At 38.5% G+C, this 20,588-nt stretch overlaps 1 protein-coding gene across 6 annotated transcripts in view; it reads left to right on the top strand.

The window, feature by feature from the left end:
- pde4dip (phosphodiesterase 4D interacting protein) overlaps positions 1 to 20,588 on the top strand; it is a 139,176-nt gene that overhangs the window by 53,611 nt on the left and 64,977 nt on the right. For 5 of the 6 annotated variants that reach the window (XM_063002061.1, XM_063002062.1, XM_063002059.1 and 2 more), the window contains exons 1-3: positions 13,584 to 14,766; positions 18,537 to 18,674; positions 19,782 to 19,901. In XM_063002061.1, coding sequence (XP_062858131.1) covers positions 13,603 to 14,766; positions 18,537 to 18,674; positions 19,782 to 19,901 — 1,422 coding nt within the window. In that variant the 5' untranslated portion in view covers positions 13,584 to 13,602. Of the gene's footprint in view, positions 1 to 2,472; positions 2,527 to 13,583; positions 14,767 to 18,536; positions 18,675 to 19,781; positions 19,902 to 20,588 lie in introns of those variants that run through there. The other variant, XM_063002064.1, reaches the window with a different exon arrangement.

Genomic DNA, 20,588 nt, shown 5'->3' with positions numbered 1-20,588 from the left:
TCCATTTACTTTTTGCATTGTAATAATTTATTGTGTTGTGATAATTTTGCCAATTTGCCAAATCTATAATTTATCACTCATAATCACAAAGCAAAACCATTTTAGAGGCTTAAAAAATTATAAATCAAAAATGGAACTTATTCACTTATTGAAATGGAACTGTTCAGGCCCTTTTGCTCTGGCACACCGAATATTCCACCTATTGCAATTTGAAGTAACTGGACAAAATTTGGAAAGGGGACTCACAATTTACACTGTATTGTGACGACAAAAACTAGGCCATACATTCCAAGGTGCTGTCTGTGGATCTCCACTATTAAATTGTAAAAAGGCATAGGCTAAGGCGACAATATAAAACAACCTTTAACTATGAGTGTTACTAGGGCCTCAGTGGCTTCAATAATTTTGAAATAGAAGTTGGCACAATTTTGAACTATCCTAAAGTTTGTTGTTTAGCAAAAATGGGCATCTTCCTGAGAAGGGCTTTGGTGAGGGAGGTGAGAAAGTCACCCTTAAAGGGCTCAGAAGGTTGTGTGCCGAGATCGGACAACTTGTTGGATGAATGACCCTTACTGCAGCACTTCATAAATCAGAAGGAAGTCACTGTTGATTAAAAGGCATATGACAGTCTGCTTGAAGTTTACTTAACGGCATGTAGAGGAATCAACATGCAATTACCTGGTCTGATAAAAAAGAAACTGCACTCTTTTGGAAGAACAGCAAGCACTATGTCTGGGTAAAAACATGCACTGCACATGACCTGGCTAATAACATCTTTATGGTCGAACACGTTGGTGGCAGTTTCATACTCTGAGAACTGAGGAAATGATAAATGAAGCCACATACAGGAGCATCCTTACAAGAAACCTCCCCTCATGCACATGCAAACTTAGACTGGGATGCAATGAAGAATGAGATAAACTGCCTAAATTCAAATGTGCAAAGCTTTTAGAGATGTATTTAAAAAGTCTTGCAGCCAGAATTGCTTCCAAAGGATCATCTACAATGTATTAAATAAAGTGTCTGAATACTTTTGTGAGCATGGGATCAGTTCTTGATTTTTTCACTTCACCATTGCAGTAGATTGAGTGTTGTGTGGTGGGAAAATGTGCAATTATATCTATTCAAGATCAAATCCATGACACAATAAAGTAAGCAAAAATAGTCAAGGGGTCTAAATACTTTCTGAATCCATTGGAACCTAAAAAATTCATTGTTACCACATTTTAATGCATCAAAATAAAACATTAATTTAGCATAACATACACCAAAAATCTCAGGTGGTACAACAATTATTTGTGTTAATTTTAAATAGTGTTAAATACATTTCTGTTGATGTAATTAATTATAGTCTTAAAATAATCGATACCCTGTTAAATTATGAAACAAAAAGCAATACATTTTAAATTACTGCATGTTTTTAATCTCTTTTCAGGACAAGAAAAATTATTATTATTATTTTTGTGTTTATTACAGTATTTCCTCAATAATTTGTTTTGTGGAGGATTAAATTTACAGAAAACTCGTGTAACACACACACACACACACACACACACTTTTACGAAGTAAACTTTAGCATTTTAGTAAATGAGAAAGTAAGTGAGTGAGTGAGTGAGTGAGTGAGTGAGTGAGTGAGTGAGGCTGTTTAGCATAGTGGTCTTGATTCTTTCTCCATGTGGGTAAATGTCGAAGTCATACTAAGATAAATCATCTTGTACCACTATGTAGCCATTTTTCAACACTAGCAGCTATTTCTGAAATGAGATTAACATCAGATGTTGTATGGCCAGCCATGTTCCTTAGTCAACAGTTTAGCTTGATCTGTAGAGCTGGCATCATTTTATTTATTAGATTTTTTTTTCCTGGCAAAGGTGTTGTGTTAGTATTGTAAAAAGCACATGTGATGTAAGGCTGCAGTGAATTAAGGTGTCTGCATAGCTTACACATTATTTTTATTAAACACTTAATGCACTGAGTTGTTCAAATCCTCTGCAGTACTCAACTGTGGTAGTCTAGTGTGTTGTGCCACCTGAGTGAACAGATACAATTATTTAGATTTTAAAATGACTTTTTTAGTTCTGTAGGCGCTTTTTTTAAAAGCCATCTTAGGTACCACCTGAAGATGTAATGGTGCGGGCCAGATAAAGCCTCTAAACCGTTATGCCCTTTACTGGTCGATAGGGCAGGGGCACGTTGGCATGATACTTTAATCTGTGTCCCCCTTGCCAAGCTTTACGGCAGGTAGGCCTGTTATAAGGAAGCTTCAAGTACACCTGGTGATACTCATACAGTATAAAAACCACTGATTTCAACAATAGAAAAGAATAAAAAAAGTGAATTGTTATTTTATTATTTTGTTTCACTTCCACCCATGCTGGGACAACTTACTAAATCAGTCATTTAGCTGTTGTGTTGCTACTTGTCTCTATTTTAATCAAGTGAATTTCTTAATTTCTTACAATATGTTTCCAGATCCCCCAGGAAGAACTGGATTTTGGGAAAAACCTCAAGCAACTGGAAATGCAGGTAAGACTGCTTTTTTAATAGTTCATAGTTTTTGTCATGAATTAGACATACTACATGCATTTACTTAATGTAAATTATATTACATTCTAAAACTGTTGTGCTACAGTTTAGCACAACCCCCTTAAGACTGAGCTTCTTTACGTGGGCACTAAAACTTCACTTTCCTCTTTCACAAACTCTCCCCTCCTCATTGGGAATGTTTCCATCACACCTTCCAGCTGTGTACGCAATCTTGGTGTTCTGTTTGACCCTCTGCTTTCATTCGGTCCTCATGTGAAATCACTATCCAAATCAGCCTTCCTTCAGCTTCGAAATATTACTCGTCTCCGTCCATATCTTTCATTTGAGGTGGCGGAAACACTGATACACGCTTTTGTCACCAGCCGTTTGGACTACTGCAATTCTTTATTGCACGGACTTCCCGCCAAAACCCTCCGTCCCCTGCAAACCATACAAAATGCAGCTGCTCGGGTCCTGACATTTACCCGAAAGTTTGACCACATCACCCCTGTTTTGGAAGAACTACATTGGCTGCCAATTTCCATGCGCATTAAATATAAAATTCTGGTCATGACTTTTAAAGCACTTCATGGTCTCGCTCCCGCCTATCTTACTAAACTCCTCACACGCCACACACCATCACGCAGACTAAGGTCATCAGACAAAAATCAGCTCTCTGTTCCTAGATTTAGGATGTCCACTATGGGTGGCAGGTCCTTCAGCGTTGCCGCCCCAACACTCTGGAACTCTCTGCCCTCGACTCTTCGCTCTATTTCTTCTCTTTCTGCTTTCAAGGTGTCTCTAAAAACTCATCTCTTCTCACAACATTTTCATTCTACTTCTTGAACTTATATCTCTAACCTATCCTTACACACTGTTGAATTGTTTTTGTTTTGTTTTTGTTTTGTCTTGTTTTGCGTGTTGTCGTTTGTTTTCACTTTTTATACTGTACAGCGACCTTGAGCTTGGTGAAAGGCGCTATATAAGTTGAACTTATTATTATTATTATTATTATTATTACAGTAATACAAAGCTTATTATGTGTTAATTTAATACTGATGTAAAATTAATGTTATGGCTTGTTTTGTTTGTTTGTTTGTTTATTAGGATTTTAACATCATGTTTTACACTTCGGTTACATTCATGACAGGAACGGTAGTTACTCATTACACAAGACTCATCAGTTCACACAAGTTTATATCGAACACAGTCATGGACAATTTTAGTATCTCCAATTTACCTCACATGCATGTCTTTGGACTGTGGGAGGAAACCGGAGCACCCAGAGTAAACTCACGCAGACAGAAAGGACCCGGATCACCCCACCTGGGGATCGAACCCAGGGCCTTCTTGCTGTGAGGCGACAGTGCCACCGTGCCGCCCTTATGGCTTGTTGAATATTGCCTTACAGTGACTTAGAGTAAATGTTATGAGCCATTCATTATAACCATACAGTGACTTAGAGCAGGGGTTTTCAACCTGTGGGGTGTGAGTGGCATCACGAGATTACTATTATGAACCGGTGGCACACGAGATTGAGCCGCACATCATGAAGGGGAGGCGGCGTGGCGGAAGGAAGCCGAGTGTGGCATACGCAATTGAGCGCTGTCTCACCAAGGGGAGGGGGCGTGGTGCGAGGGGGGCGCAAAGGGTGGCGCATGCCTAAAAAGGTTGAAAACCCCTGACTTAGAGTAAATGTTGTGAGCCATTCATTATAACCATACAGTGACTTAGAGTAAATGTTATGAGCCATTCATTATAACCATACAATGACTTAAAGTAAATGTTATGGTTCATTAAATGTTACCTTACAGTGACTTAGAGTAAATGTTATGGTTCATTAAATGTTACCTTACAGTGACTTAGAGTAAATGTTATGGCTCATTAAATATTACCTTACAGTGACTTAGAGTAAATGTTATGGCTCATTAAATATTACCTTACAGTGACTTAGAGTAAATGTTATGGTGCATTAAATATTACCATACAGTGACTTAGAGTAAATGTTATGGTGCATTAAATATTACCTTACAGTGACTTAGAGTAAATGTTATGGCTCATTAAATATTACCTTACAGTGACTTAGAGTAAATGTTATGGCTCATTAAATATTACCTTACAGTGACTTAGAGTAAATGTTATGGTGCATTAAATATTACCTTACAGTGACTTAGAGTAAATGTTATGGCTCATTAAATATTACCTTACAGTGACTTAGAGTAAATGTTATGGTGCATTAAATATTACCATACAGTGACTTAGAGTAAATGTTATGGTGCATTAAATATTACCTTACAGTGACTTAGAGTAAATGTTATGGTGCATTAAATATTACCATACAGTGACTAAGAGTAAATGTTATGGCTCATTAAATATTACCTTACAGTGACTTAGAGTAAATGTTATGGTGCATTAAATATTACCATACAGTGACTTAGAGTAAATGTTATGGCTCATTAAATATTACCATACAGTGACTTAGAGTAAATGTTATGGCTCATTAAATATTACCTTACAGTGACTTAGAGTAAATGTTATGGTGCATTAAATATTACCTTATGTCGACTTAAAGTAAATGTTATGGTGCATTAATGTTGACTTAGAGTAAATGTTATGGTGCATTAAATATTATCTTATGACGACTTAAAGTAAATGTTATGGTGCATTAATGTTGACTTAGAGTAAATGTTATGGTGCATTAAATATTACCTTATGTCGATTTAAAGTAAATGTTATGGTGCATTAATGTTGACTTAGAGTAAATGTTATGGTGCATTAAATATTACCTTATGTTGACTTAAAGTAAATGTTTTGGTGCATTAATGTTGACTTAGAGTAAATGTTATGGTGCATTAAATATTACCTTATGTTGACTTAAAGTAAATGTTTTGGTGCATTAATGTTGACTTAGAGTAAATGTTATGGTGCATTAAATATTACCTTATGTTGACTTAAAGTAAATGTTTTGGTGCATTAATGTTGACTTAGAGTAAATGTTATGGTGCATTAAATATTACCTTATGTTGACTTAAAGTAAATGTTTTGGTGCATTAATGTTGACTTAGAGTAAATGTTATGGTGCATTAAATATTACCTTATGTTGACTTAAAGTAAATGTTTTGGTGCATTAATGTTGACTTAGAGTAAATGTTATGGTGCATTAAATATTACCTTATGTTGACTTAGAGTAAATGTTATGGTGCATTAAATATTACCTTATGTTGACCTAGAGTAAATGTTATGGTGCATTAAATATTACCATACAGTGACTTGGAGTAAATGTTATGGTGCATTAAATATTACCTTATGTTGACTTAGAGTAAATGTTATGGTGCATTAAATATTACCATACAGTGACTTGGAGTAAATGTTATGGTGCATTAAATATTACCTTATGTTGACTTAAAGTAAATGTTTTGGTGCATTAATGTTGACTTAGAGTAAATGTTATGGTGCATTAAATATTACCTTATGTTGACTTAAAGTAAATGTTTTGGTGCATTAATGTTGACTTAGAGTAAATGTTATGGTGCATTAAATATTACCTTATGTTGACTTAAAGTAAATGTTTTGGTGCATTAATGTTGACTTAGAGTAAATGTTATGGTGCATTAAATATTACCTTATGTTGACTTAAAGTAAATGTTTTGGTGCATTAATGTTGACTTAGAGTAAATGTTATGGTGCATTAAATATTACCTTATGTTGACTTAGAGTAAATGTTATGGTGCATTAAATATTACCTTATGTTGACCTAGAGTAAATGTTATGGTGCATTAAATATTACCATACAGTGACTTGGAGTAAATGTTATGGTGCATTAAATATTACCTTATGTTGACTTAGAGTAAATGTTATGGTGCATTAAATATTACCTTATGTTGACTTAAAGTAAATGTTATGGTGCATTAAATATTACCTTATGTTGACTTAGAGTAAATGTTATGGTGCATTAATGTTGACTTAGAGTAAATGTTATGGTGCATTAATGTTGACTTAGAGTAAATGTTATGGTGCATTAATGTTGACTTAGAGTAAATATTATGGTGCATTAAATATTACCATACAGTGACTTAGAGTAAATGTTATGGTGCATTAAATATTACCTTATGTCGACAGAGTAAATGTTATGGTGCATTAAATATTACCTTATGTCGACTTAAAGTAAATGTTATGGTGCATTAATGTTGACTTAGAGTAAATGTTATGGTGCATTAAATATTACCTTATGTCGACTTAAAGTAAATGTTATGGTGCATTAATGTTGACTTAGAGTAAATGTTATGGTGCATTAAATATTACCTTATGTCGACTTAAAGTAAATGTTATGGTGCATTAATGTTGACTTAGAGTAAATGTTATGGTGCATTAAATATTACCTTATGTCGACAGAGTAAATGTTATGGTGCATTAAATATTACCTTATGTTGACTTAAAGTAAATGTTGTGGTGCATTAAATATTACCTTATGTTGACTTAGAGTAAAGGTTATGGTGCATTAATGTTGACTGAGAGTAAATGTTATGGTGCATTAATGTTGACTTAGAGTAAATGTTATGGTGCATTAATATTGACTTAGAGTAAATGTTATGGTGCATTAAATATTACCTTATGTTGACTTAGAGTAAATGTTATGGTGCATTAAATATTACCTTATGTTGACTTAAAGTAAATGTTATGGTGCATTAAATATTACCTTATGTTGACTTAAAGTAAATGTTATGGTGCATTAAATATTACCTTATGTTGACTTAAAGTAAATGTTATGGTGCATTAAATATTACCTTATGTTGACTTAGAGTAAATGTTATGGTGCATTAATGTTGACTTAGAGTAAATGTTATGGTGCATTAATGTTGACTTAGAGTAAATGTTATGGTGCATTAAATATTACCATACAGTGACTTAGAGTAAATGTTATGGTGCATTAAATATTACCTTATGTCGACTTAGAGTAAATGTTATGAGCCATTCATTATAACCATACAGTGACTTAAAGTAGATGTTGTGGTTCATTAAATATTACCATTAAAGGCTAATATGTATTAACATACACAGACTTAATGTCTTGGTTAATTAAGTATTAATTCACAGTGAACCCCTTTAGACTACAAAAAGGTATTTTTAGTGTTTATACTAAACTTTGTCCCTGATAGGAAAACAGATGGAAAGGTATGATAGCTTTCTACCAAACTAATGTAGCATAAGCATTTACTGACCAACGATTTCTTAAGATTAGGTTTAATATATATGTGTAAATGCGTAGTGGGGTCTTAAACCTCTAGATCTTACATTTTCCTAGTGCAGCTTTGATAATAGGAGTTACATTTAATAAATAAGGCTCATATAGTGGACACACACCATACTCACTCACACACACACACACACACACACAAAAACACACAGCTATTTTTTTCCAAACCACTTTACAGTAAATCTTTTTAGTATGAATCTGTAATAAAATCTTTCTGCCTTTTTCATGTGATTTTTCAGCATTTGTGCCTTTATAACTCGTCATTTTCTATTTTTAACTGTGGATGAACCACAGAAATCTGATTGGCTCACTTAAAATGCCAACAAAGTGTCATTTAAAACCGAGTGTATACAATGATGTCATTCATTTATAAAATCCCCAAATTTAATAAGTTTCTCTAGAGAACGTTTGTGTAACCGACCATATATCTAGGCTGAAGTATCATTTATATACATCAACTATTTATGTTAACTACGAGTACCATTTGTAAAGTTTTGTGAGCTGTTTTTATGGTTTTTTAAACATTGCGGTCACACAGGGCTAGCCATCTTAATTTATACATATAGAAGAGAACCAGCTCTGTTGAAACTACCAGTGAATTTTTCTTGATATTGCTGTTATTTGATGAAATAAACAGTGAGATCATGCATGTAAAGAGGCTCTGATTAGGATAAATAGCTTTTTGATTAGGTCTTGCTTATGGTTCAGTGTGGAGCACTGTTATGGCATGCTGTCTCTTTTGCCTAATACCCAGAGGGCTTTGGGTGATAAATTTACATAGGGACACTAAACAAACCCTCTCTAAGTCTAAACTTTCCCCAAATACAAATGACATCTTTCTGTATTCAGCTGGCAATATGATTTATCTGTCTGTGTGCTTGGTTAGTGAGAAACGTATTTGCGTTCAGTGTGTTGACCACAATATCAGTGGTGCTGGTAAAGTCATTTGTGTGATGAAGAAATCATAAACTTCTGGAGTTGTGAATTCATTCTTCTTGTCAGGACAGATATAAATGTAAGGTCCTGTAGGGCGTTTTAACACTCTCCAAACTATTTAACATGCAGCTGAACACATGCTTGGTTGTCACTGTTTCGATTCTGGTTGTCAAAATGTTTGACAATTGAAATCTGTAACTATATAGAATATGTTTCATCAGTCAGATGGCAGATGGATTATTTGTTCTTTTTAGCCAATTTAATTAGCTTCTTTGTCGGCTAAATAAACACACTAGAACATTTGCAGCATAATAAAATTTGGTTTTAATGTGCCAAAACGAATTTAAATTCTTAAACAAGCAAACAAAATCTCCTGAACATCAAAGAACTACTAAATGATGCAACATTAATCATATCACTTATAACAGATTATTATACACCGATCAGCCATAACATTAAAACCACCTCCTTGTTTCTACACTCACTGTTCATCTTATCAGCTCCACTTATCATATAGAAGCACTTTGTAGTTCTACAATTACTGACTGTAGTCCATCTGTTTCTCTGCATGCTTTGTAAACCCCTTTCATGCTGAAGGGAAAACAAATTAAATATACAGTATATACAGTGTATCACAAAAGTGAGTACACTTCTCACATTTCTGCAAATATTTCATTATATCTTTTCATGGGACAACACTATAGAAATAAAACTTGGATATAACTTAGAGTAATCAGTGTACAGCTTGTATAGCAGTGTAGATTTACTGTCTTCTGAAAATAACTCAACACACAGCCATTAATGTCTAAATGGCTGGCAACATAAGTGAGTACACCCCACAGTGAACATGTCCAAATTGTGCCCAAAGTGTCAATATTTTGTGTGACCACCATTATTATCCAGCACTGCCTTAACCCTCCTGGGCATGGAATTCACCAGAGCTGCACAGGTTGCTACTGGAATCCTCTTCCACTCCTCCATGATGACATCACGGAGCTGGTGGATGTTAGACACCTTGAACTCCTCCACCTTCCACTTGAGGATGCGCCACAGGTGCTCAATTGGGTTTAGTCCATCACCTTTACCTTCAGCTTCCTCAGCAAGGCAGTTGTCATCTTGGAGGTTGTGTTTGGGGTCGTTATCCTGTTGGAAAACTGCCATGAGGCCCAGTTTTCGAAGGGAGGGGATCATGCTTTGTTTCAGAATGTCACAGTACATGTTGGAATTCATGTTTCCCTCAATGAACTGCAGCTCCCCAGTGCCAGCAACACTCATGCAGCCCAAGACCATGATGCTACCACCACCATGCTTGACTGTAGGCAAGATACAGTTGTCTTGGTACTTCTCACCAGGGCGCCGCCACACATGCTGGACACCATCTGAGCCAAACAAGTTTATCTTGGTCTCGTCAGACCACAGGGCATTCCAGTAATCCATGTTCTTGGACTGCTTGTCTTCAGCAAACTGTTTGCGGGCTTTCTTGTGCGTCAGCTTCCTTCTGGGATGACGACCATGCAGACCGAGTTGATGCAGTGTGCGGCGTATGGTCTGAGCACTGACAGGCTGACCTCCCACGTCTTCAACCTCTGCAGCAATGCTGGCAGCACTCATGTGTCTATTTTTTAAAGCCAACCTCTGGATATGACGCCGAACACGTGGACTCAACTTCTTTGGTCGACCCTGGCGAAGCCTGTTCCGAGTGGAACCTGTCCTGGATAACCGCTGTATGACCTTGGCCACCATGCTGTAGCTCAGTTTCAGGGTGTTAGCAATCTTCTTATAGCCCAGGCCATCTTTGTGGAGAGCAACAATTCTATTTCTCACATCCTCAGAGAGTTATTTGCCATGAGGTGCCATGTTGAATATCCAGTGGCCAGTATGAGAGAATTGTACCCAAAACACCAAATTTAACAGCCCTGCTCCCCATTTACACCTGGGACCTTGACACATGACACCAGGGAGGGACAACGACACATTTGGGCACAATTTGGACATGTTCACTGTGGGGTGTACTCACTTATGTTGCCAGCTATTTAGACATTAATGGCTGTGTGTTGAGTTATTTTCAGAAGACAGTAAATCTACACTGCTATACAAGTTGTACATTGACTACTCTAAGTTATATCCAAGTTTCATGTCTATAGTGTTGTCCCATGAAAAGATATAATGAAATATTTGCAGAAATGTGAGGGGTGTACTCACTTTTGTGATACACTGTATACAGTGGGGCCAAAAAGTATTTAGTCAGCCACTGATTGTGCAAGTTCTCCTACTTAGAAAGATGAGAGAGGTCTGTAATTTTCATCATAGGTACACTTCAACTATGAGAGACAAAATGAGAAAAAAAATTCCAGGAAATCACATTGTAGGATTTTTAAAGAATTTATTTGTAAATTATGGTGGAAAATAAGTATTTGGTCACCCACAAACAAGCAAGATTTCTGGCTCTCACAGACCTGTAACTTCTTCTTTAAGAAGCTCTTCTGTCCTCCACTCAGGTTTCAATTAAAATAATGTAGTTATTATACACCTGTAATAAAATTATTATTTTTATCAACCACTTTACCTGGTCAAGGTTGTTGTAAATCCGGTTCTATTCAGAATTATTGGGCTCAAGCTATGAACACACTGTGGACAAGGTGCCAGTTTATTACAGGGCTTTGGCCACTAGCCCTCTTCCCTTCTAAACAGAGCCAATAACATCAGTGTAGACTTGAATCTTGATCTCAGCAGTGGTGGGACTGCTGTGCAACCCGAGCTCCAAAATGACTGATTGTTAAATTCAATTATTCTGAATAAATATTTGATAAGAGGAAAGGTTATGTTTATGGTTAACTGGCTGCTGATTTGATTCGTTATCTGTTCTTTAAAAAATATTTCTTTATGCATTGAGAATTATGTTTTTGCTGCTACTTCTAAATACTAAATACTAATAGCTACATTAACTGTATGACTTTGTTTTTAAATGTATTTTAAAATTCATTCTCTTTACGATGTTGCCATTCCCATTAGCCCCAAAGAACTTTGGCTTCATTAATAAACTGAGATGATTTAGAGATCCGTTTTAGAGAAATAACGTTTGTGGTTTAATGACCATGTGATACACAGTGGCATGACATGAACTTTCACTTCTGCAAGAGGGGAAAGAGGATATATATAAATACACTGATCAGCCATAACATTAAAACCACCTCCTTGTTTCTACACTCACTGTCCATTTTATCAGCTCCACTTACCATATAGAAGCACTTTGTAGTTCTACAATTACTGACTGGAGTCCATCTGTTTCTCTACATACATTTTAGCCTGCTGTCACCCTGTTCTTCAATGGTCAGGACTCTCCCAGGACAACAACAGAGTAGATATTATTTAGGTGGTGGATGATTCTCAGCACTGCAGTGACACTGACATGGTGGTGGTGTGTTAGTGTGTGTTGTGCTGGTATGAGTGGATAAGACACAGCAGCGCTGCTGGAGTTTTTAAATACCTCATGGGCAGCGTCCTGTGACCACCGATGAAGATCTCGAGGATGACCAACTCAAACAGCAGCAATAGATGAGCGATCGTCTCTGACTGTATATCTACAAAGTGAACCAACTAGGTAGGAGTGTCTAATGGACAGTGACAGTGAGTGGACACGGTATTTAAAAACTCCAGCAGCGATGCTGTGTCTGATCCATTCATACCAGAACAACACACACTAACACACCACCACCATGTCAGTGTCACTGCAGTGCTGAGAATGACCCACCACCTAAATAATAGCTGCTCTGTGGTGGTCCTGTGGGGGTCCTGACCATTGCAGAACAGGGTGAAATGAGGTTTAAAAGCATGCAGAGAAACAGATGGACTCCAGTCAGTAATTGTAGAACTACAAAGTGCTAACGTGTAACAGGCTGATGTAACGGGTTCAGCCCTGCGTTTCTAACGACACAGAACGCCGGCTAGCGGTATCGGCATCGTTCATACCAACGCTGCTCACAGAGGGGAGATCTCACATGTTCAGTATAACGTTTTGCTATTATATTATTATATAATAAAGTTGATATGGGGTTTCGTCACGCTTTGATGATCATAGTGTACAGATGTGCACGATAACATGCATCATTAAGCAGCGGTTCTTTAGAAACGGAAAGCAAAACAACCTCCTCCTTGTTGTGTAATGGTACAGTCCGCATGTCTGGATTCTCCTCGTATTGCCACATCGCTCGCTGTGTGTCCGCCTGAAAAGACTCAAATTCGTTTTTATTCGTTGTTTTTACAGGATTAACGTTATATGAGATAGAGAGCGGTTGATGACAGAGAGCTGCTGCGATTTCTGGTTTTTTTAAACGATGACATTTTGTATCTGTGAGAGGAGAAAGCTTGGGATTTCTAATGATGTGGTGAATAACCTGTCATGTCGGCGATGTGCAGGATGACTTAATGGTTTCATGTATATGTGGTGCTTTGATGAGAAGATAAACAGGATCAATTTAAGGACTGTAATTTAAATCATTATATGAAGCACAAGGGAATGGTTAAAAGGACATCGGTGTAAGGACATCTACTAAGCTCCAGTCTGAATACTCAGTGAGGATTTTGTATTTTAGACTCTAATTTCAGTGTTTCTATAATATAGTTCCATATAATTACTCATGGGATTGATTAAAACCTCTTCTATGGAGACTTGGAAGATGCAAAACACCTGATGAACCTTGGCTTGTAACTCACTCACTCACACAGTCATGTTTATCATACAAAAGCTTGGGTGTCTGGACAAAATACTTTAATCCTTCACACCAGTAAACATCACTGATGTTCGTCAGACTCCTGATTATTTAAACACACTACACTCTTCAGTTTCTTTGCACTCGGTTTAACCTGAACATCTCACATTTGCTGTAATGCTGGACTCGAAGGCAAAGGACCTGTGCCGGATCTGTGCCCGGGAGCTGTGTGGTAACCAGCGTAGATGGATCTTTCATCCAACAGCCAAGCTCAGCCTGCAGGTGCTGCTGTCCCACGCGTTGGGCAGGGAGCTAAGCCGGGATGGGCGCAGAGAGTTCGTCTGCAGCAAGTGCACCTTCATGCTGGACCGCATGTATCGCTTCGACACCGTGATCGCCCGTGTGGAGGCTCTCTCCATCGAGCGCATGCAGAAGCTACTACTCGAGAAGGACAGGCTTCGGCAATGCATATGTGGACTGTATCGCAAAAACAACACAGATGAATTGGATTCTGAAATGGTCAGATCCTCTACGGAAGCTTCAGTTGTGGACACACTAGCCTTGACTGATACTAAGTACGGTTCTATGTTAGAGGAAAACCTGACATACTCTATGTACGAGTCCTGGGCTGACTTTGACTCTCAGGAACATTCTCCAGATCACTACCGGTGCCACACTGGGTTGGATGGCAGCTCAGGACAGCGCTGCAGGAAGTGCAAAGGATGTGCCGCGTTGCGAGTTGCCGACTCTGACTATGAAGCCGTATGCAAGGTGCCCAGAAAAGTAGGCAGAAGCACATCTTGTGGACCCTCAACTCGCTATTCTGCTAGCAATCTAGAAAGCTTAGAAGAAACTTGTTCTGTGTCAGAATGTCAGAAGCCAGACCCTCAGTCGTCTAGCGTGACAAAACTCGAGGAAGAAAACAGCAGTCTCAGTCCGGCAACATCGGTGGAGTCACTGGACACTGCAGTTGATCTTAGTCAGCCTTGTTATGTAGTCCATCCAGACCTCATGCAGGGACAAATAAAAGAGGAGGACAAGGTCACTCTAGGTATAGAACAGAATTTGAAAACATGCTGTGAGAATGGATTGGAGCTGGCACTTACCTTGGTCAAAAGCTTTGAGTGTCATCCAGTCCGGGTCCCCAGAGGCTGCCGGCTGCCTGTACCTGTCAAGAGATTGCAACAGATTTCTCAAGGAGGGACAGAGAGTTCTTTCTCTTTCCAACCTGTCAATATGGTCACGTTCAGCATCCAGCAGAAACTGCATTTGGACCTGGCTGACATGGAGGCTTTTTGGATGGAAGACTATGTGCCATGTGGGCCTCTAGGCCTCCAGGAGGTATAAGATCTCAAATGCTCAAGATTATAGTTCAGAATAAGAGAAGGAATTAAGGAGCAAAGTAAATGACCAGTTGGCTTAGTGCTCTGCCATTAGGCATTTGTGTGGTGTGTGTATGTGGAAGTATCTGGGTCTCCTTCACAGATGCATGCTTACTCAATAATTTACTAGGAAGGTCTTAGGTGTGAACACAGGTAATGTGCAAAGTAAATGGAGACAGCAATTCTGAGATCTAGTGTTTCTGAGATTTTCTGAGATCTAGTGTTAACAAAAGAGGATACATTACAAGACATAACAAATACTCAAGCAAGTGATTGACACATTAATACAGCACAAAAATACTTGGTAAGGTTTGTTGAAAGAGAATACATAATAAGTCCTGGAGTGTCTGTATACTTCAGATAAAAACACAAAGCTCTGTTTCATAGCAGTAATTCACACTAGCCCACTTTTGCTATGATACAGACTGATTAGCTATGTAAGGGGGGGGGGGGGGGCAGCTAAAGCCCCACGATGGATTGGCATCCTGACCCACTGCAACCCTGACCAGGACAAGCAGTAGTAAAATGTGAAAATTAAATGAAAAATTGCAATATTTTAACGACTAGGTATAAAAAAAGTAAAAATGTAATGGTAACACTATCAGATGATTTAGAGATTTACATTATAAGCAGCTGCTTTTATCCAAAGCGACTTACAGAATACAGTCTAAACAACTGAGGCTTAAGGGCCTTGCTTAAGGGCCCCAACAGGGGCAACCTGGCAGTAGTGGGGTTTGAACCAACAACCTTGTAATTATTAGTCCAGTACCTTAACCGCTAGACTACAGCTGCCTAAAGAAGTGAAGCAATTCATTACGTTTACCCATCACTGCAGTCATTTGGGTTTGAATCTCAGGTGTGCTATTGGCTGGCATTGGCACCCTGTCCAAGTGGAACTGGTCCCACACCAACACTGACCAGTATTAAGAAGTTGATCAGTGCATCACTTTGATATATGGTCTGTGAGCAGAATAAAGACAAATTATTTTTAATTTGAAGTTCCATCAACTCCCTTGTATATGCAACTGTCAAACAGGACATCAAGTGATTACTTGTTTATGCAAAGAAGGGTTTAAACCATATGAAATCTGTATGTATGAAAAAAAGCACCAATCTCCCTGCCAGTGTCACTGTCATATGGTGACCAGGTGTGTACACAGACTGTCAGGGTAAACACGGATTCGGCCGTATTTTTTGATCTCTTTATTCTTCTCTAAGCAACAGGTTTAGTCATGACAACTGTTGGTCTTGGCAACATTTACCTACTGGAGGCCAATCCTCGGAGAGATCATTTTATGTTCTTAAATGAATACGCTCCCACTGTGTTTACTAATATAGCTAATTTTGTGCTGTACTATGAATTAAAATACCATATATTCTACCATAGATTTTATATTTAAATACATTTCTAGATTTAAATATATGTTAAAGGATCATTTCAGGTCAGGCATTGATGTTGAACAAGGTCTGGCTCACATTTGATATTTCAATTAATCTTAAAAGGTCAGTAGGCTTGAGGTCATGGCTTTGTGCAGTCCGCAAAAGTTCCACAGTAAACAGACATAGTTTGTTTGTTTTTGCGGAAATTAACGTAAAAAAAAAAAAAAAAAAGGTTGTTCCATACTTTTTTGACGTATCATTTTATTATAAACGTTTAAACACATTTGTTGACCTTTGCCTAAAACAGAAGTTGCATCCTAAATACCATACTACTTACTAAATTCATTCACTCAAATCCATTAAGCACTTGATTCTGATCAGGGTCCACCAGGGATCACTGGCCGCAAGTGATGTAACACCCTGGACAGGGCACCAATCCATGGCAAATATCCCATAATGTCTGGCTGGATGATAGCCCTGCTATGATTCAAACCCAGATCTCAGCAGTGAAGGGCTAGCATAGTAGACCGCTGCACCACATACTAAATAATACTTCAAAATGCACTTACATTTTCAGTATTTAGCAGACGCCTTTATCCAAAGCGACTTACAATACTGTGACAGTATGTGGTCTGAGCAATTGAGGGATAAGGGCCTTGCTCAAGGGCCCCACAGCAGCAACCTGGCAGTGGTGGGGCTTGAACCGGTGACCTTCTGCTTACTAGTCCAGTACCTTAACCACTAGGCTACAACTGCCCTATAAGAATGTGTAAAGAGTCTTCACACCAACACTGTACTTACATTTACGGCATTTAGCAGACGCTTTTATCCAAAGTGACTTACAGTCTAAGGCTAAGCAATTGAGGGTTAAGGGCCTTGCTCAAGGGCCCAACAGTGGCAACCTGTATGAGGTGGGGTTTGAACCAGTGACCTTCTGCTTACGAGTCCAGTACCTGTGACCACTAGGCTACAACTGCCCTATAAATACTGCCCTATAAATACATTGACATCATTGGTGTTGTTTTATTTGGGAAACAGTTTCGTGAGTTGTGATCACTGCAGAAGTGAATAACAAGATTGGACTTTCATGGAGGGGCCTATTTAATAATTGGAAGGCTTCAGAAGCCTGTTCGGGAGGAAGCCTTAATCAGGCTTAGGTCATTGAAGTAAAAGCAACTGAGCTTTGTTTACAGTGGTGTTCTGGTCTCAGCAGCATACAAAGCGAGTGGTAATCCATTTATGTCACAGCAGGAAGTGCTAGATTATGTTCGTGATCCATCGAGTAATAGAATGGCTATACTTCTCCTTGCCAAATATGTGCTCATTAATCTGACTTTTCTGAACTATAGTTAAGCTATAGCTTACTAAGATATTATAAGCTTACTATGGGATCATTGTGTACGCAGCATATTCTGGAAAAATGACTTCCTGAGGAAGGTTTAGATTAGCTATATCAGCTTATTGCTGGCCTAGCAGTGTGTAAGGAGCAGAGGGGGGAACACAGTTGTTGTCAAATTTTACGGCCCCTCGGATGGTGACATAATCTAACATGCTGTGGCACTACTGCTGGGATGTTTACCCGTAGAGCTCAAATCTCAGCTTTGCTGTCACATACACTGACATGATTGGCTACGTCTGAGGGAGGGCAGGCTGAAGGGATTCCCTATTACTGCTGCAATTGCTGGCTGGTGGATGGTGAACCCGCCTTTTACAGGAAAAAAAGCAGCTGGCTACTACTACTGCTTACTACTACTAGTAGTTGGATATGACTAGAAAACAATAAATAAATAAATTAAAATAATATATTTTCCATACAGTTGTGAGGGACATGTTTGTCATGGCAGTTGTGGAATTTTACAGCCAAGCAAGCTTTACATTGGTCATGGGTTTGGAGGTGGGTGTGTAAGAACGAAGTCTATTACCTGCTTTTTATTTTTTCAATACATTAATGTGATTGGCAAAAAGCCTTAACCTGCCAGTATTAAAAAGGGGATATGTTTCTTTCACAGTAGCACTTAAGACTGTGGCGATATAAAGCTTACTTGACTGTGGACAGTGTAACCTATTTTCCAGCAATATGTTTTAATAGTTCTTAAAATACATCTGACGTTTTAAAACATACAGAAGGTGATTTAGCACCTTTAAAACGCTCCTAGGTATAATTAAGAAAATGGGTCAGTCAGTAATGCCATATGATTAATTGGTGCCCCTGTCCAGGTGGCATTCTGGTCCTGTATCCAGTGTTTTCAAGTGGGGGACGACCCACCACACCCCTGATCAGGATAATAAGAATGTGCATCTGTGAAATTTCAGTTCTAAAATGTATTTCGTGGTGTGTGTTCTTTTCAGAAGCTTATCGGGGAGCAGCAGGCTCAACTGGTGCAGTATGAAAATGCAGCTGGTCAGTGTGTAACTGAACTGCAGAGGACCCAGCAACAGGTGCAGTCTCTCCAGAACAAGATCCGAGAGAGTGAAGCCAACTGCAAGGTAAAAATCTGAATCTAAATCTAATACGGCTCTGTGTGCAGCCCTCTCCAGTCAGCACAGGGGTGGTGCAAGCGGCAGAGGAATTACAATAGGGAAATGGAAATAACTATATAGGGAGGAAAAAGGAAAAATGCAGGCATGCTTTGACAAAAACAAGGTGTTGCAGATATACTGTACATGTCACTTACGGGCGACCATCTCTTTTCTTTTTTGGGCGAGCATATGGAGGGTGATCTCTTCCTCAACTAATGCATTTGTCTATGTGTTCTATCATCTTTTCACTGCTACTGATTGTATTTGGTCTTTCTTCCATTCATTTCTGTTATGTTGACCAATCTTTTGTATAGTAATTGTGCCTTAGTTAAGCATCCTGCACATTAGGGTCATGCCCTTTGTTCTTACATGTACGGGGCTATACCTGCTGCCTTAGTGGTGAGGCGTGCCCTTCCCTGCTACACCAAGCCTAACTGGTGCTCATAAGTACCTAAATTTAAATCTGTGTTTCAAGACTTACCATTAATTACTGGTGTTTCTTTATAGTTCAGGTCACTAACAGCATTTATTGTGCAAAATTGCATTGCTTCGTGCTAAAACTCCTCAGACAGATCACACTGGCTTATTGACTAATGTTTGTTCATTTTCAAGATTACAACCAGAACTCATCATTTTAATACACAAATTATGATAGAGGTAGTTTGATTAATATATGATTACAAACAGGGATAAATCGACCATCTGGATGTTCTACACAAGCACAATGGACACCTACATGAGGGATGGTTGATGGCCAGTTGTGCCTGTTAGACGACAGGTCAATAGCACAGCTGAGATAAGCCTGCCTGAGTGTTCTAAATAAAGTTGTGGGCTGGAGCATTAGACAGCTTTGCCACAGAGTGCCCAAAGCTTTATCTTTTAGGTTCTTAATTCTGTCAATGTTTATGACTGGTGGCTTTCTGTTGTTTTGCTGCCATGGCACTGGCTTACTTTATAGTAACCGGAAATATCACTGTAATCAGAGTGTTAATATACTGTATGTGCACAAGATATTCTGTCAGGTTTTTCTAATGCACAGCCTACATTTGTTTGTGTGTGTGTGTGTATGTACAGAAGCTGCAGCAGAGACTTGAGGAGAGGGAATGTGAGCTACTGTCTGTTCGAGAGGCAGCGCAGGAACAACAGAGAACTATCCAGTCCCTAAGTGATTCTCTCAAAACCAGGGACAATGAGGTGTGTGCAGCTCCATACATTATATATTTGCCGCTGTCTTATTTCCAGCTTATTTTGTTTCCATGATCTGCTTTATCTTGGTCAGGGTCGTGGCAGGTCCTGTTTCACCTGTAAACTCTTCAACGCAAGGCAGGGATACCACAGACAAAGAGCCAAATTTTTGCAGGGCCATTTCCCACCAGACATAGACTGTCACATAGACGTAGACACCCAGCTGACTAGTGCCACTGAGATTTGAACCCGGATCTCAGTGATGATGGGCTAGTGTAATAAATCGCTGAGCACCCATCGTGATTCACTGATTCATTAGACTCTTTATTACAGACTCATAACTGGGCCACCGCACATTGATTTCACATTCATTCAGATTTTTTCTAACATAATCAGCTGTACCGGAGAAGTTGGGGCTGCAGTCTATCGCTGGGCTTCAGCCTCAGACATAGACTATTATGTCTGTATAGATGCCTGCCTGCTAAAAGCCAAAAGCTAACATAATAGACCACTGCACCACCTTTCTTAACACATGACAGAACTTCTCTTTGAATACAAACTTAGATAAGAAATGATAAATGATCAGTATAATAGTGCAGTACTAATTTTAATAAAAAAAGGGTTTTACATTAATTTTTTCACTGTTTACTGGTGTTTTTACTAACACTGAAATCAATGGCAACTAGAATGAGAATT

The sequence above is a fragment of the Trichomycterus rosablanca genome, chromosome 9 (assembly GCF_030014385.1).
Source record: "Trichomycterus rosablanca isolate fTriRos1 chromosome 9, fTriRos1.hap1, whole genome shotgun sequence".
Taxonomy (NCBI): domain Eukaryota; kingdom Metazoa; phylum Chordata; class Actinopteri; order Siluriformes; family Trichomycteridae; genus Trichomycterus; species Trichomycterus rosablanca.
Note: the sequence above shows the minus strand (reverse complement) of the source record. Positions and strands in the feature narration are given on the sequence as shown.